At 23.0% G+C, this 19,121-nt stretch overlaps 3 protein-coding genes across 4 annotated transcripts; 2 read left to right on the top strand and 1 right to left on the bottom strand.

Moving 5' to 3' along the window:
* Positions 1-9,502: 9,502 nt before the first annotated feature.
* Sirt7 (sirtuin 7) lies at positions 9,503-14,742 on the bottom strand. Its single transcript, XM_011508228.1, has 6 exons — positions 14,111-14,742; positions 13,867-13,964; positions 13,178-13,393; positions 12,480-12,888; positions 11,296-11,613; positions 9,503-10,472 (listed from the first exon to the last, which is right to left on the bottom strand). The coding sequence occupies exons 1-6, from the start codon at positions 14,207-14,209 to the stop codon at positions 9,972-9,974; spliced, it is 1,641 nt and encodes a 546-aa protein (XP_011506530.1). The 5' UTR covers positions 14,210-14,742; the 3' UTR covers positions 9,503-9,971.
* Positions 14,743-15,998: 1,256 nt separating this feature from the next.
* On the top strand, positions 15,999-17,354 carry LOC105368852 (methyltransferase-like protein 23). Of its 2 annotated transcripts, none has more exons than XM_011508017.1 (3): positions 15,999-16,287; positions 16,548-16,662; positions 16,797-17,354. In XM_011508017.1, exons 1-3 carry the CDS (start codon positions 16,114-16,116, stop codon positions 17,261-17,263), a joined length of 756 nt encoding a protein of 251 aa, XP_011506319.1. In that variant the 5' UTR covers positions 15,999-16,113; the 3' UTR covers positions 17,264-17,354. The 2 variants fall into 2 exon arrangements, with proteins under 2 accessions (XP_011506319.1, XP_011506406.1); XM_011508104.1 differs by having other exon boundaries at positions 16,174-16,297.
* A 127-nt stretch (positions 17,355-17,481) lies between these two features.
* On the top strand, positions 17,482-18,348 carry LOC105368758 (acyl-CoA-binding domain-containing protein 6). The gene has a single exon (XM_011507907.1). The coding sequence runs from the start codon at positions 17,572-17,574 to the stop codon at positions 18,277-18,279; it is 708 nt and encodes a 235-aa protein (XP_011506209.1). The 5' UTR covers positions 17,482-17,571; the 3' UTR covers positions 18,280-18,348.
* The last annotated feature ends 773 nt before the right edge of the window (positions 18,349-19,121 follow it).

Below are 19,121 nucleotides of genomic sequence, written 5' to 3'. Positions count from 1 at the left end.
AAATTCAACATAGGAATCAAGTAAAAAATATACATATATTCAATAAGTATCATATAAATAAAAGTTACTATATATCATAGGGACTATATTTGAAGTTCTTACGAGGTGCCATTGTAATTCCAATCCTCAATCAAGTCGTGTAAACATCTCTCAATATTGAAACGAATGTATCATTTTGATTAATAGAATTTTCACATTTTTCTTGGCACAAGCATCTTTTATAAGACAATTTTAAACAATATAAATAATAATGATTTGAATATAAATTCTTCAATTTTAAGTTGATCGATAGAATATACTGTTTAAAATTACTGTTCTATTCAAAATATAGGATTTAGTTTCAATTATATCGTGATCTATAAAAATTCATTTATTATAAAAAAATCTGAAATAAATTTAAATGTTCCGACTTTTCTTCATAAACGATTTTTCTTTTAACACAACTTATAAGTTGTAAATTATTGTAGGTGTTAAATACTTTTCAACTTCAAACTACGTTGCGTACATTCAATGTTATAAAATGTTATGTATATTGGCACTACTTTATAACCTCTTAAACAATATGTATCCATGTGTATTTCTCATTATTTTGACATTTTCCTTAGTTTTTCATAACTTTTTATTATCTTATGAAAGAATGTTTTACTTTTAAAAGATACATTAACATTTTATTTATTTATATTTAAATATATAAATTAACCCTTCGTTTAAAAAGAAATTTTAAAGCGAAATGATAAATGATTTACCCAATAATTTGTCATAAATAAAACTAAACTAGGAATTACATATAATTACTAATTACATATAATCATAAAATAAAAAAGGCTAGATACAAATAATGCTATATGAAACCAAATCGTTTAATAATAATTATCAATATTTTTATTAAAAATTATTTATAATAATATTTGAATTATGAAATAAAAGATAACTGGCTTAAAAACAATATATTTAATTTCTTTAAATAAAAATAAGGTTGAATAATTCAAAAGTAAATAATGATAAATAGTTTAAAAATATATTAATTAATTAAAATTTAATTTTATATACTTTTATTGTAAGTAAAAAAAGCATTAGTTCCGATTAAATAATTTTAATAATATACATATAAAGATAGATTTTAAAAATAAAAATATTAATTTTTTTATACAAAAAGAAAAAAATTATAATTATCAATTATAAATCAGTTTAGTTAATATGGACATTATTAATTTTTATATTTTAATTATATATAACGATAATCAATTATTAAATGTAATATTCATTATAAAATAATTTTCTATAATAATAGACATCTATTTATAGTATTTATTAATATTCAATTTATATTTCAATTATATTTAAACAAGCAAAATAAATATCTGGATTAGTTTATTTCTTATTGATATGCTTATTTATATAAACGTTGCTTTACTAAAAAAAAAGATAATTATTAATGTAAATCCTATAATGGAGATAAATGTCAAGTATTATTTAGAAAATTATCTATTTTCAAACATTATATTTACTAAAATCTTTGGTTTAGATTATTTATATTTCACATTAGAAGAACAATTTCTTATTCATTTTTTAGGCATCGTTGTTCACTAGAATTATGATTAATATCGACAAATTAAAAGGAAAAGTTTACTTACATATGAGACCATATTCATATATCTATATGAAATAATGTCTATATCATTGGTATTTAAAATATTTGTAAAATATAAGGAAGTAGGTAGTACAAAGGAAAAAATACGTCGTTGAACAATGAAAAAGAGCGAATAATGGATATTTGAATTCCTTCAATTTTATTCGACAATCACTCTTTTATATTTTTTTGTAATCTTTTTTATTTATTTGTTCAGCATCAAAAACGATGTTTAGCCATTGCTGTTGCAGTTCAATCAGCACGAAGTGTTTTTGAAATAAGGCCGAGAAACTATACTCCCACTGTTATATATCCACTAATCACTTTTTTAGGTACGATTTAAGGGAAAAAGTAGTTTTTATTTTTTAAATATTATTTTATTATCTTGAATTTTACATGTTACAGATTTTCAAATTGCTTAGTCAAAGCAAAATTGATGACAAATTTATTAATACTATGTAGATATAATATATATTAATTGAATATTTGAAAGTATTATTAATTTTAATAGATTTAATCAGGATGTGCTAATACAAATTTTATAAACCAAGTAAAATTAATATTTATATACACAATTTAGTGTCCTTTGTCAAATTACTTAATAAACAATTTTTATAATAGATTTTTATAAAACCATTATAAATAAATGTATAACATTATTTCATGTTTCGTGTTTCATGTAATGTAATTATGATATATAGAAATTCTTTCACATTACGGCTTGAATAGTAACAGTTAATTTTTGTAACACAATATCGAATTAAAAATATTAATGTTAATTTTGTATGAAAATGTGGTTTAAAATATTTCATGTTGTATAAAAATAATATACATTTAAGTTTTAAGATGTTCTGCAGATATTTAAAAAAATTTTAATTAAACTAGATTATTTTATATAAAATAATTAATATACTACATAAACTAAATTTTAACTTATAATGAAAAAATTTATAATTACTATAATTTATGTAATAAAATTAAATATATATTATGGAAAAAATATCATTAATTGACCATACAAATTAAAAATATAAATATTTCGAATATATATATATATATATATATATATAAAAGTTATGTTATTAGTTTAATATATCATCTTATTATTTTCAAATTAGATATATTATTTTTAAGGTACATTATTTTAATTCTTTTTAATGTATTTTAATTTATTAGAATTTGTATTTTAAATTAATTATTTTAAGCCTTTTTTTAATATATATTTGAATTATTTCACCGTGCTATTAAATATTACCCTTATTTAGTTTTTTTATCACTGCATAAATTAGTCTATTCTGAGAAACAGCTTCAGCAATTATTATCCTATGTATTAAACCAGGATATAAAACATTTTTTTATAATAGAAACAAATATATTAAGAAATTATTTTAAAAATTATATAAACCATATAATAATTATTGTTTATAATTTTTTACCATCGAGAATTAATGTAATTTAAATTATCTTTTAGTATTCAATGTAAAAACAATAAAGAAAAATTTATCTCATTAAAGTAAACAAGGTACAATGTTTCAAAACTATAAACAAGACTATAATGTTTTAATTACTATTTCAAATTGTAGTATATAATGATTAGTATAATATATTATAATGATATTAAGATATAATGATATTAAGATATAGTAAATAATGATTATTTTCAGTGAATCAAGTATCAATGATAATATAATAAAGGGGTTTGTTTTTACATTTTTATATGAAAAATCATCGATGCTCATATATATGAAACGAAAGAAAGTGTATATTAGAAGTTGAAGTATTATGATGCATCATTTACTGCTAAAAAAGTATAAAGTCAGTTTTTTAACGAATCATGATAAAATATTAAAGTAAGAAATATATTATTTTATAAGTCAGATTATTTTCAGTAACAACTTGTATTAGTATAATTTAAATAATTATACCCTAAATACCGTTATGATATACATGGTTTTATAATCTGCATTTAATTCATGTGATTTTTGTTAACATTTTTTATAATGTATTTTTAATTTTGAAATATTAAATATTAGTAAAGTAGAGATTGTGGAAATTTCAGAAAACGATAACATATTTGAAGTTATATTTTATAAATAGAGCTTGTATCTAACAATGCTGTTTTAGGTGAATGACATTTAATAAGTTATATTTATTGTTTATTCATTGATTTATAATAGTTCATAATAATGAAAAAAACGTATTTTTATCTAAGCGCTAATATAATATTTTATAATCTTTAATCAAGTATTGTGTGTGGATGGTAATTATTATATAAAATATCAAACAGAAAATTTGTCAAAAGCGAAAAAATAATTATTTAGATATTAAATAGCAATAGAACGGTTATGTTAGTAAAACAAATATTCTTTTTATAATTTTCAAAGTTAAATGTGAGGAAAAGGAAGAAATGAATGTCGATTGAGGGATAGTTAACATTTCGCTTGTAGAAACGAATCACTGGAAGCTGATTGCATATCTTTACGAGCATAGAAAGTACCTTTATTTTTGTAAGATAGTTCGGTGATCGAGTGGACCAAAAAATTGCACCCCTTAAGTTGTGTTTTAACAAATTCGTGATACAAATAAAGACCAGAGCAACGGGTGTCTGTACGCGAAAGGGCGACATCGTGTTGAGCTGCAGTAAGGGGTTGGAAGGCAAATGCGAATGTGGGTAACGCAGTAGCATGAGGCAAACATCGTGCCAGAGAATGCCGTATCTGGGGAGTCTCCATGCCAACCACCTTCGACTTTCTTTTTCCTTTCCTACGTTTCTTTCAGTTGTTGCCTAAGTCGAGATATTCGTTTGCGGGTGCGCACATGTTAGTGAAGGTAACAAGCAAGGGTTGCAGGTAACATGAAGGATGTGCGTGTGTGTTCTGTAGGGTGGCACTGTAACGTTATCAGAACTCACTCTATGTGTTGGGCTTACAGGGGCTGCTATCGTCGCCGGCGCTGTTGCTGAGACTAGGCAATTCGTTTCACACGGCGCACCAACGAGTCATCTAACAATGTTTGCACGTTTCAACCTTCCTTTCAACCGGCTTTTCACTTTCAGGCGGACGCACTAACACACGCCCGGCGGTAGAGTTAACAAATAACGCAGCCGATAGAAATCGCCGATTTTGCGGCGACTTTTCTTTAATATTGAATTTTTTTGAGATAGCAAAATTTGATTAATACAAAAGAAAACATTAAAATAAAAAAAGGCAAATTAAAATGAGCTTTGAAAAATGTATATTTTTACATTTAAAGACATTACAATTAAATCATATAAAGACAAAAAGAAATATTCATAAGCAAATAATTATAGCGAAAAGAAGCTTTTCAAAATCAAGTAATTAAATATATATTAATATTATTATTTATTTTATTATAATTTCCTTGTACAAATGTCAAATACAATTTTAGCTAATTAATTTAATTTTCATTTTTAAATAAATATTGGTTGTATATTACATTTAAATTATAAACTTAATTTAAATTAAATATAAAAATTATTTAATCATAACGCTACAAAATAAAAAATACTAAACTCATTTTTAATAGAATTCAGTGCATTTTTATTAAATTTAAATGAATCATTTGTATTAATCCATTATTTATTTTCATAATAAAAATGGTCAGTTATTTTTAATTTATTAAACTGAATAAGTATCTCAGCTATTAAATTATGTTGACATTAGAATTTCAAAAAATTACAAACATAATTTTAAGTAATTAAACATATTAATTAACTTCCTATTTTGTACACAAATTATATTTATAATATTTTATAGTAAAAATTAATCATTATTTTCTCGATTATTTAATAAAATATCACTCATGACTTTTGATAATAGTTTGTGTATATCTTATTTTTTCAATACGAAAATTCCAATAATTTTTAATGTGTATTTAATTTGTTTTTTTACGTTTAATTATTTTGTTTTAAGAATATATATATATATATATAAATAAAGAAAAAATTAATTTGAATGAATTACGCTTTGAAATTTATGATAAAAAAATTAATAAAAATTATATAAGAAGTAAAATTTATTGAAAGTTCATTAGTAGAATTTATATTCTTAAATATTACATTTTTACATGCGCCTCATTTTCCATTTAAAGTTGCTAATACTGTAACTTCTAATTGTACGTTATAATATTAATAATTATTAATAATGAAACAATAGGTAAATATGTGATCTTTTATTGGTATTTTAAAATTAACATGACACTATTTATTTATAGAATATATGTTTTGCCTTAATATTTATCAAATAAATCTAAATAAATATCTTATCCAAACTGGTTTAAAAATATTATTTAGGAATTATATTTTTAATGAAAATATGGATTAGTATGACAATAATTAAATTATATTAGATTTTTAATGCCTAATGAGTATCTTGAATTCTTCGATTAATAATTTGCGATATTATTCTTTAATGTTTAATAATTAATTTAATCATAATTTGATTTTAGAAATATATATACATATATTATTATGACAGTGAAGGTAGTTATTAATTATATTAGTTAGAATAATATCAGATTATTATTGTAAACTCAAATATCATATTTATTTATGAATAAAATATCGTCATTATTATTGATTTATGTTGGTATTTATATTAATGATTTAAAACACTTATTGGAACTTTTTGAAAAATATTTTGAAAAAACTAAAACGAAATTTTATTTAATTATAATAAATTAATAAACTGCAGAAGCAACTCTCATTCCAAAGTAAAGTAATATTAAATATTTATAATACCACTATATTATATTTTAATAATATTTATTATTGATAAACAATAATATTTATAAAACATTAATAGATTAATTAAACCTTATCATTTTTATATTTTTATGTTAATGAACAAAAATTATTAAAAGTTTTTTATGAATTTCGCCATCATTTTTGTTTTCGTTATTATTACGCGTAATGCAGTACCCGTGTTTATATCATCTTTAATTTTGTGACAACACGAACAAAAATATTTCCTAAGTCGAATAAAAATATTTCCTACATGCTTTTTCCAAGTTTCCTTATTTTTATTAAACAATACGTAACGATTAGTACTTTTGAAATTAATTTTTTTTAGTGCCTTTATCTTATTATTGAATATACCATGTATAAAATTATAAAAATAGGAAAATATAAAATTAATGATATTAGGACTTACAAAACGTTTCAAACAGTTTAATTGAAATTAGGCTATCGATTTTTTTTCTCTATAAAGATTCAAATCTTTCTACCATTTTTTTTGTATAAAGTTTAAAAATAAATTCATAAAATTTAAACATAATTCAATAATTACAGCTCAAAATTTATTAAAACATTATTTTATCTCAGAGTTCAGAGAGAATAATATTTATTTGCTTAAAGATAAAAATAAAACAGTAAACAAAGTCATAATATTTAGTATCGTTTTCATCATTATAATTTATTATTTTTAAAAATACATAATGTAGTTTATAATTAAATAAAAATATAAAATTTTATTAGATTAATTTGTTAAAATTAATATCTTAATTTGTATTTGAATTTTTTATTAATTAATTTAATCATAATTAATGTTGTTTTATTTGTTTGTTAATTAGTGTTTATTTTACTAGCTATTTGCTAATTTTGTATAATAAAAATTTCAATATATTGTAATAATTACATTTTTTTCTATTTATATATGTACTCAAAATATTGAATATTTCAAAATAATTAATTCGAAGGTTAAATATTTTGATGGAATATTTTATGCGCAAAAATTAGTTTTAAATATGCACTTTAAAAGTAAGAAATATTTTTTAATTATATTTTTAAGATATCTTTTGATTCGAATCAATTCAATTTGGTTATAATATACACCCGTGATTAATTTATGGTTAATTTTTTTGAATTTAGAGATGTTTTTGTAAATTCTAATTCACTAGTGATTTAACTTATAAAAATAAATATTATTGCAATCGTATATTTATATTTTAGTTAAAAATTATTTATTACGTTTTCCCCTTAATATTAAGATTTAAAAGTGAAAAATTTAATTTTCCAGATTGCTGAAATAATTGATTGGATAATAAAATCAGTATCAAAATAACAAATAAATTCTATTTTTTTGATTATTTCATAATAAATATATTCTTATTACACATAAAATGCAAATAACCTTAACAATACTGTAATATATACAGTACGCAATTTACCTATGTTTTTGCAATATACCATAATTAAATTTGTTAAAATTTTACTTCTATTTTTTAAAATCAAATTTTAAATTAGAAATTTCTTTTTATTTTGATGAACGTTTTGATTTGTTAATTTAGAATTAATAAAATAAAAATTTATTTTTTATTAAATTCTTATATTTGTCTTATATTTTTTAAATAGGTGAAATATTAATGGGTAATTTGTAGTAATGTAATTATTAATGTAACTATCTAACTCTTAAATTGTAGAATAAAAATAAAACATGATATTTCACTTTGTTATTAAAATTTTTTATTTATTATTTAAAAATAATAAAAATTATATTAATTGACAAAATATATACAATCAACAAAATATACGAATTATTAAAATTCATAGTATCTTAAATAATATTAAAAAATTAGAGTATTTACAATTGAGTTTAGTATAAAAGTAATGTTTATAGACTTAATAGAAAAATATTTTATACATTAGAGTCTATTTAGATTAAAATTATAAAACTAGTATTTTCAACTTTAAAATTTCTAACAAAATAATTAAATACCGAATAACTTTGAACAATACATTTTTTAAAATTAATAAAATATTTTTGAGGCAATTGTGTATAGTTCAGTACTTGTAATTAAATTTTGTTTTAATTATAGTAAATAAATAAATTTGTTTATATATATATAAATGAACAAATTTATTTATTAATAAAATATAATAAAATTATTACATTCTATTATATTTTGGGCTGCACATATCAATATTATATATATACATCAATATTCTAAATGCATGAATGTCGTTCATGGCTAAAAATTTTCTTAAAATAATTCATTAATTTACAAAAACTGAAAATTAAACACGATCAATTATAGTAAATGTAAAAAGTTAATAAAAATATGTGTAAAAATTAAATGTTTTATTTACATAATCGAAATAAATTTGATTCGTGAAATGTAGAAATAAAAAATTTAATTATCTACTTTTCAATTTGATTAAAATTATACATTGTATTCTACGTTAATATTAAAAAATTAATTAGTAAAGTTAATAATAAATGATCAAATTTATATCATTCCCTGGGTTCATGTTTAATTTCACAGTTTTGGTATTGCTACAGATAACTGCAGTATTGACAAAGATTCTAGGTAATTACACTCACAGTATCGTTTTTTAAATTTTCACGTTATGTGAATGCAAATACGTGTATATAGATAAATAAATAATAAGATACTGTGATTAAGTGACAAATGACTTTTTGTATACAATTGAGGTAATATTTCAAAGACTGTAGGTACTTCAAGGAAAGAGTTAATATTCTCATAAGCATGTATTGATGGATTTTTTTTCCTTTAATTCTTGCTAATACTGAATTTTCCCCTTATTTTCATACAGGGGCTCAATAAAAAAAAATAAAAATTATTAGTCAAAATTATTAAAAATACTTCTTAAGAATAAATAAACAAACATAATTTTCTTATAAAGGGTATTTTTATCTATTTATGACATAATTTTTCTCTTTTATATTATAAGTGAATATTTAAATTTTTTATTAAGCTATTTAAAAAATACTATTTATTAATTTTAATACAAACATTTCTTTCAGGCGATATAATTATATCTAATAATTATATTATTATTAGGATGCGTACATTTAAAATAAAGTTTAAATAGATAAAAATATTTGGTGTTAAACAAGAAAAGTTAAATATTTGTTTTTTAAAGCATGTAACAGAGTATTCATATATCACAAATGGATGTCCTAATTTGCTTTTTATGACTAATTGAATATAATGATTATCTCATAACAAAATATAATATACTGATATAATCTTAGGACTGCAAAATACATAATTTTAAATGTAAAAAGCCCCTTTCGAGTAATTGCAACACATACTTGAAACTACGCAACACACGCATAAAACGTTTACAACGTTTACATTTCTAATCTAAATTAAAAGGCTGCACGCTTCCGAGTATAATTATATAATTTAAGTCTGTAATGTTTATGTATAATAATTATATAATCTGTTTTGTTTCTTAATAGTGTGTCGGAAGCGTTTATCGTACCAGCATTCAGAAAATAACGTTAATGACTATAGCGTTGGCTACGTCATTAAGAAAGAGGAACAAATAAAACATAATGCCAATAATGATCGGATGCTACCGCTTTCTTTTCATGCCTTTCCGGTAACCCTTACCGAACCATCCTGGGTTCTTGGCGATTATGGTAGTAGATATATTTTCATCAACAATTGGCATTTTATTAATATTATCCTGTAACATATTGGCATCTGTTGGTTCCGTAATGGAAAGAGGCTCATTATCACCATCGCCGTCTCCGTCACCATCAACATCACCGTCGTCATTACACTGATAGTATAGGCAGTTAAGGGATCCTTCATTCTTCATGCAAAAACTACAGGTAGGCTTTGGCTTTGGTGGATGACTCTCTGCTGGGAGAGCACTTCCTGGTATTTGGACGATAGGATGATAGTAGAGGAATGGTGTTAGCTGAGGATACATAAATATAGGAGGAAAGGGTAGTCCCATGGAAAGAAAGGGTAGAGCAGCGAAAAAAGGAGCTGGATAACCAGTTATTGGCTCCTGCAGTCGTATCTGTGACTCACAGTCCTCTTCTTCTTCATCTTTTACAATTAAATTCTCTGATAACATTGTATGCCTAAAAGTTATAAACAAAATTTTTTTATTAATCGTGTTAATGGAGCATTTTAAACAAAAGAAAAAAATTGATTTTTGCATTTACATATTTTTTAAATTATAACATTAAAAAATTATTTCAATGAGTGTAACGGATGAATGTTTAATTTTAAAAACTATATTTTCACAAGCTATTTATTTTTCAATTAAAATTTTGTACTTTTTTGTCTAAAATAAAATTTTAATAGTCATTTTTAGCCTTCTATAACCTTTTATGGTACATTTATTACATACTTTTATATCGTTTTAATAAAAATTTAAAATACTACCAAATTCATTAATTTAGTATTTTTCATAATGCTATTATATGAAGTCATCAATGCAAATAAAATTTTTTTTTCAATTAAAAAGAAAGGTTTACGGTAATTTAATTAAAGTTGAAAAATTTAAAGTGACAAAGAAAAAATACCTTTCAAATATTTAAAAATTTTAGGTAAATTTGTTTCTATTTTAGGTATTGTATTAATTTAGTACTTTAAATTAATTTATAACTTTATACAATGACATATTAGTATTTTAAATAGTGTACATATAAGTATAATTTAGAGGCTTTTAATTATAAATTTTTGGAATGTTAGCTCTAATCATATAATCTAAAACAATAGAATTATTTTTATACTATTGTTTTACATTAATATAATTAATTATTTATTTATCAACAGAACATATACCTTGATAAATTTATAGACATATGATTAACTTGATTTGTGTTTGGCAAAACTTTTATAATTTCTACTTCGTTGTCTTCCTCTTCTTGAATCTTTACAATATCTTCTGTCTCTTCCTTTGCCTTTTCATTGTTTGGAGTCAGTGGAAACTCTAAACAAGGTTGTGAAGTAGTTGATAGTTCATTGTTTTGCAACTTTGTTGCATGATAAAAAATTGGATCTTTGCTACGATTATAATTTGGTATATCAATACCCAAGTGTGACATAACTATTTTCATAACTTTGTCACACTTGCCATTTATTTTTAGTACTGCATTTTCATCTTTTGGTGTCCATTGGAGGTTTACGATGTAAAGCTGCGGCCTTTTTGATACTGGCCTGTCCATTTGCCAAAGCCAAGGATACTTTTTCAAAACCTTGAGAACAACATAAATAGTCTTTTAATGAAAATCATTAGAATCATTAGAAAATCATATTTAAATATTATATATATGGTCCTACAACATTTACAAAAAATAATTTTTATAATCATTATTATAAGTAAATCAAATTATTTAAAAGTTTCAATATATTTTATGCAAAAACTTCTTTTTACCAATAAAGTAATTGTAGTATATACCGTCTATCTTACAGTATTTTGTAAATCACATCTTGTCTCTAATTGCTTTGATTTTATATTATTATCACATGTCTTATAAAAACTTTATACACTTTTTATAAATCAAATAAATATATAAATATGTAACAATATATAGATATATATAATAATCGAATTATATAATTCTTTAAAATGATATTGTCTTCTAAAAAGTAACAATAAATGTTTTTTATTATTATGATAAATAAAGAAAGAATGATTAAAATATAAAGTATTTTACTTACACAAATAAATGTTAAATTAATTGAAATTGATTATAGTTACTTTGAAAAAACTCAAAATATTTAAAAGACAGATATATTTAATGAATTAAATTATTACATGAAAATTTTATATTAGCAATTAATTAAATCCTTAAATAAAACAGAAGATATTAATAAAAAATAAATTCATTTACATATATTATTTTTATTCTTTATTATTATTTAATAATATATTATTTAATTGGGCAATGATATAAAAAATTATGAAATTAAATATGACATAAGTAGGAAATATAAATTATAATTTTTAAAATTTTGTACAAGGTTTTTATAATATGGAAATTAAAAACATTATTTAATATTATCTTATTTTGTTTTAGTCCAAAAAAATAAGTATAAAGAACAAAAATTAACAAATAACCTTGAGACTGGATCCCAAACATAATATGACATCTGCTTGTTTTGCTGCTCTGCTTGCTCCATTCCAGTTGATTGGCCAAAGAAGATTACCCCGCTCTCCAAAATGTACTATCGAGTCTTGTAAGGATGAGCTGCATTTGTAACATGTACGTCCAGTAGCATGTGCATACCTTGCTGTTTTTTCTGTTACATCGAACAGTCTCCAATACTCGCGCGATGGCTTACAGGTTCGGCAAACTTCAACATACATGTTCCCGTGAACTTCAGATAGTAGACTTTTCGGTATACCACTACGCAAGTGCAAACCATCACAGTTTTGTGAAACTATGTGTTTAAGCATTCGAGCCTTATATAATGCATACAAAGCCATATGAGTTATCGTAGGCTCTGCTTGACTGAGATCGTGATTACTATTAAAAGAAAGATTAATGTTTTACCAGCATCCAAAAATCATATATTCATTTTACTCAAGCTCAATGTGTAATTGTTAAATTAACCACAAAGTTATATCTTAAACAATTAATATTTTAAAAATATAAAAAATGCAAATTTTTACTTTGAAGTGTGATTATTTTATATAATTAAAAATATTTTTATATCAAATAATTGCAAAACATAATTGAGGTAATGATTTGATATTAATTTAGGTTTCATTTATCAAAATAAGTTTGAAATAAAAAAATTTATGTATAAACTAACCCAATCTCTTTTCCTTGCTGCATTCGAGTCCATACACCATTTGTTCCTCTGTAATCTGGAATTGAAGCAGCTGTACTTATGCCAGCACCAGTATAAACTGCTAAAGATGTTGCTTGACTAATAACAGCTGCTAATCTTACACATTTTTCTTCTAAAATTTCTGGCGGATCTTCAATTTCTTCTAATCGAGCTTTTACTCTATCTCTTTTTTCTTGCCTGTATAATTTATAAATATTATTAATAATATTATTAAAAAATAATTAATATTTTCATTAAAAATAATGAATTTATTATTAAGCTTTAAATATTTTTAAAAATTTATAATATTTATTCAAAGAGTTTTTTACATTAAAATATAAGTACTTAACATAATTAAAAATTTTTAATGTGTTACAATTAAATTAAATCACTATTTTTATAAAAAAATATAAGAAATATACTGAAAAATACTAAAGTATAATATGTAATATATAGTATAATAAATGTATATAATTATAATTAAAAAATTATATTATTATCCTACTTAAAATAACTAACCAAATCATTGTTTTTTTATCAAATATTATCACAAGAAATTTCAATGCATTTAAAAAATAAAAAATTAAATAGTTTTAGAAAGGACTATTTAAAATTTATCAAACTATGATTAAGCAATCCCATAATACACGAAATAAAAATTCTAAACACACCTGAGATTGATTTCTTTAACAATGTCATTGCAGGATAAGAGAATCTCGCATTCTTCTGGTGTTCGAATAGTTTCCGACTTTTGCAATATTGCCGCAACCTGAAAATAAAAGTTTATTAACCCAATTATTTATAAGTATAATTGCATTAGACGGCTAAAAAATCTGTTGGATTAAAATTTATTTCGATACAATTGAATAGTTGCTATATTTAAAAAATAGCTTCAACTATTTTATCCATTCGTACTTTCTTAACAGTGGCTATTCGTTCATCTTTAACTTTCAAAGCCTGTGAAATAGTCGAACGTCTTCTTGACAGCAATTTCTTCTCGCCAACTTCCTCCATCTTTAAGTAATAAAATAGGCTTTCGATGGAATGAGAAGATGGCAAGTATACAGATACACTCGGTACCGTCGCTAGTAAAGTATCTGCCTCATTTCTTGTTTTTTTTCTTGCCTTTTACATTCTGAAATAAATTGATGAGTTATTTCATAGACCTTCACTTTTCACAGCCTACATTTTGAAATTCTTAGTGATTCGCAGTGGATATATTTCACGGACTGCGTAGGAATAATGATTAGGCTTAGATGAATACGAGTAGAGATATTTCTAACCTCAAAGCAATCTCGTTATCTTAACGAGCTTTTTGATCGATAAAATGCGCATACACGCTGAATGCAGAGACGCAAAGATTCAGCAGTGCTACACTCATGCAAAAGTAAATACATTTTATTTTTTGTAAACTGATCACTGCGCTAGCGCAGTCAAAGATGTATTTGCGCAGTTGCCGGATGGAGAAATTGTATTATTGTAATTGTTTTGTTTTGGTTCGCCGTTTGTCACGTGTTTAAGCAGCTTAAAACTTCAAAAGTGCAATATTTAAACATAATGAATCGATAAAAATAAAAAGCTAATGGAACACTGATGTGATTCTGATCTGAATTGTTAAATATTCAATTTCATATTGATGAATATAATGCGTATATATAATGTGTATATATAAAGTTTATATATAATATGTATAATAAAATAAATATAAAGTCAATATAATGTGCCTTAATCACTATTTGTAATTCCAAAATTTTATACAATTTTTCAATTCTAATATTTATTTATAATATAAAATAATGTTGCAATGTTTTTAAATATTTGGTAAATTCATTTTTTAGATATATTTGCAAAATAATTCAACATTACATATGTATAAATAGTTATGTAGTTAATAAATTCTTAGATATTTAAAAAAAAAGTTTTATATAAAATTATAATCTTTCTTCAAATTGAATACTGATAGTTAAATGCTTATATAATGTAAAAATAAATATAAAAATATGAAATTAAACATAAGTTTTTTTTTCAATTTTTAAAATTTACATAAAATTTTAAATCACATGAAATATTTATTTTTATTCAAATTTAATGTTGAGATATGGAATTGTCAACATAAGTTATGAATTATAAATTATGTATTATCGCTTTGAATATAGTTTAATATATATAATTTAATATAATATCCATATATTTTTTCAAATTATTTTAAACAGAAATTCTGAATTAAATTTAGAAGAAATCCAAAGATAATATATTTATCGTTATAATCAAATTTAAATATTACCATAATAAAATAATATTAACAATCAACGTGACAAATATTATTTGCAACTATAAATATAATATGTAATATTCATTAAAAAAATTATTATATACAAATAGAGAATAGATTAATTAGTAATAATAATTTATATAAATGAAAAGCGATATTTAAAGTATTATTTTTAATATTATTTTGAGTACTGTCTTCAAAACATTTAGTTCAAAATTTTATTTAAACCATAGAAATACTACATATAATAATGTTTTTTCTTATCAGTTGAAATTAATGTTGTATAAAGTGTTTAGTACTATATAAACTTTTTGTATACATATGTTTGCATATGTGCACATTTTAAACTTTTGCGCGTTTTTGCGTAAAACTGTGCAACTATAGTAGAATGCGAGTTCATCCGCGGCTCACATCATATCGAATTGAAATATAATTAGGTCTTAAATTTATTTTAATTACTTTTTGTTTAAAATAGGAATTTTTACTTAGTAATGACTTTATTATTAATTTTTTTGTCAAAAATATACGTATATTAATAATTAAAATCACTTTTATTTAGTAGTACACTGTAATTAGAATAAATTTAGGACATGAATAAGTTCAAAACTAAAATCGATGTTTCACCATTTGAAGTGCAAGAGATGATATGCCGGGATTGGAACACAACTTTGGCTTTTATACCAATAGATCTGTGTACGGCCTAATGTCCGATGGTGTCGCTTCCGAGCAAGTGAAAAAATTTTTTTTCACATCAGGCAAAGTATCGTCGAGAAGTGAAAAGAACGAGATTGATGATACCCTCGAAGTTTATATCCCTGAGGTGCGCATGGGTGATGTATTTTTTCATATTTTCCGCAATCAATGTAATATTTCATGAAGAATTTTTTGTTATCTATGTAACGCTAAACCGATCTTTTTGGTTAGCTTATTTTTAATTATCAATATAATTGTGGAATAAATCGTTTGTCACGTGTTTCATTCGTCATATATAGATAGTTACATTAATACTCATTTTTCGTTCGTGTAGTAGTTTATTTTATTATTAACAGTATATTCATTATTTACGATTTAATTTTTCAGTTACTTCAAGCAAGCTACAGCTTTTATACTTGGCCTTCAGCACCAGTTTTAGCCTGGTATTTATGGGAACATCGAAAAGAACTTCCTGGTAAACGTATTTTAGAGCTTGGATCAGGTAAGAAGTACAATTTTAATTTTATTCAATTTATAACTTAATTATGCTTGAATATACATAAAATTATATAATTTAATTATATTAAATGAATTAAAATATAAAATTTAATTTATGCTTATTTATATTTATTTTAGGCACAGCACTTCCTGGTATTGTAGCTAGTAAATGCGGAGCATTTGTTACACTTAGTGATTCTGCAACTTTACCAAAAAGTTTACAGCATTTAAGAAGAAGTTGTGAACTAAATGGAATTATTTCTCAAGTGAAGGTTATTGGTATTACTTGGGGGTTTTTTTTATCTAGTTTATTTTCTCTTGGACCATTAGATTTAATATTGGGATCAGATTGCTTTTTTGATCCTACTGTTTTCGAAGATATAGTTGTAACTGTTGCTTTTTTGTTGGAGAGAAATTCAACAGCTAAATTTCTTTGTACTTATCAAGAACGTAGTGCTGATTGGTCTATTGAACATCTATTAAATAAGTGGGGTTTAACTTGTTCGCATATATCATTAGCAAATCTTGGTGCTGATTCTGGACTTGATATAAATGAATTGATGCAAGATCATACAATTCATCTCTTGGAAATCAAAAGAAAATAATTTTTAATATGTTACGTAAAACAACAGATGCATTTAAACTTTATGTTGCTAATATACCATGGACAGTATCAAATAAACAATTAAAAGATCACTTTAGTTTGTTTGGGACTGTGTGTCAAGTAAATTTACAATTTGAGAATGAAACTGGATTTCATAAAGGATTTGGTTTTATTCATTTCCTTCACGAAGAAGCAATGAAAAAGGCTTTAAATTATGAAGCTCATTGGCTTGAAGGAAAAAAGCTCATATTGCGTCAAAAATTTTAAATTTTATTTTTGTAGTAATTGAAAATAGAGGTTAATTATAAAATGGCTAACTTAAATTATGAAACTTTAGAACTTCAACAAGTATTTAATAACGCAGCAGCTCATCTTCAGTCTTTAGCTCCACAATTAAGTGCGACTCAATTATTAATGTTTTATAGTCTTTACAAGCAAGCTACTTGTGGCCCTTGTTATATTTCAATGCCAAGTGTATATCAAATACAAGCAAAACGAAAATGGGAAGCTTGGAAAAGTTTGGGAAATATGAGTAAGGAAATAGCTATGGAATGTTACATAAATAATCTGGGAAAACTGGATCCTACATGGGAAAAAGATGCATGCTCCAAGATACAGGGTTGGGCGATGGTAAGCAAAATGCTTAGTACAGACATTGAATTGAATGATACTGATAAGACACTTCTAGATTGGGTGAAAGATTGCAATGAAGAGCAGGTACAAATATACTTATCTCATAATAAACAAGATATACATTTGAAAGATGAAAATGGAATGCTACCAATACATTGGGCTGCTGACAGAGGTAATCTTCAGATATTAAAGTATCTTATTGAAGCTGGATCTGATGTAAATGTAGCCGATGAAGATGGTCAAACTCCTTTACATTATGCAGCGTCTTGTGGACATAAGGAAATCGTTAAATATTTCTTGTCTCTAAATGTTGATTTAATTAAAGATAATTGTGGTATGTTGCCAAAAGATGTTGCAGATCAAACTCTATCAACTATGTTCTGAATAATGTCATAATTTTGTAATTGCATGTATTAAAAAAAGATGTATTTGACAAAAATAAAGAAATAATATTACAAATATTCTTATATATTTTTATTTTAAATTAAGAAAATAAACGAAACGTTAGTTTTTTACAATTTAAATAAATAATTCATTTTAATAATCTTGAAAATATTTAAAACTAAAATCATGAATAAATTATAATTATTAATTAATATTTCGTACCAAGAAATATTGGGATTTTATTAAAAAGTATAAAATATATGATGAATCATTTTATTATGTACAAATACATATTTTAATATTCCAACGTATTCACAGCTTAAAATTTTCTTAGGTTATATATATGCCAAAAATATAAATTATGACTATACATATTTTGCATTCAAAATAAATTTTCTCTTCATTTTAGTTATATATTATTTATTTATTTTATGCTTAAAGAAAATTAATTAATAAATTTATAAGTAATATATAATCAATCATATTGTACGACTTATGATTATATTAAATATAATTATAAAATGAAGATATGATAGGATTAGAATTCGATCACACACATTGCACAACGCAATTGCAGTGTTTTCAATTTATTAGAATAAAAATATATATACACGGTATTTTATAAAAATTCAAATGACTGAAATCTCATTCCCGTTTGGCGCGAATTATTTAATAATAATTATGATGATAAAATATGAAAATAATCATGAATGATATTTAACAAACTATATAAGCGAAATACTAAATCAACGTTTTTTACGTTAATACGATTTCTCTTTGCTATGTAATTTTGCTTAATACTTAAAATTAAATGCTGATACTTTTTTTATTTGTGTATAATA

The sequence above is a fragment of the Ceratosolen solmsi genome, unplaced genomic scaffold (genome assembly GCF_000503995.2).
Source record: "Ceratosolen solmsi marchali unplaced genomic scaffold, CerSol_1.0 scaffold10, whole genome shotgun sequence".
NCBI classification, from domain to species: Eukaryota; Metazoa; Arthropoda; class Insecta; order Hymenoptera; family Agaonidae; genus Ceratosolen; species Ceratosolen solmsi.
The sequence above is the reverse complement of the archived record's forward strand: the minus strand, read 5'-3'. Positions and strand labels throughout refer to the sequence as shown.

Bases quoted from the DNA above. Each gene is read 5' to 3' on its own strand.
- LOC105368758 (XM_011507907.1), top strand. From the start codon at position 17,572: ATGGCTAACTTAAATTATGAAACTTTAGAACTTCAACAAGTATTTAAT.
- Sirt7 (XM_011508228.1), bottom strand. From the start codon at position 14,209: ATGGAGGAAGTTGGCGAGAAGAAATTGCTGTCAAGAAGACGTTCGACT. The intron at 13,965-14,110 runs GTACGAATGGAT...TTTTATTTTCAG, and splicing joins GAATAGCCACTGTTAAGAAA to GTTGCGGCAATATTGCAAAA. The intron at 11,614-12,479 runs GTTATTTGTTAA...GTTGTTCTCAAG, and splicing joins GTTTGGGATCCAGTCTCAAG to GTTTTGAAAAAGTATCCTTG.
- LOC105368852 (XM_011508017.1), top strand. From the start codon at position 16,114: ATGCCGGGATTGGAACACAACTTTGGCTTTTATACCAATAGATCTGTG. The intron at 16,288-16,547 runs GTGCGCATGGGT...TTAATTTTTCAG, and splicing joins TCGAAGTTTATATCCCTGAG to TTACTTCAAGCAAGCTACAG. The intron at 16,663-16,796 runs GTAAGAAGTACA...TATTTATTTTAG, and splicing joins TATTTTAGAGCTTGGATCAG to GCACAGCACTTCCTGGTATT.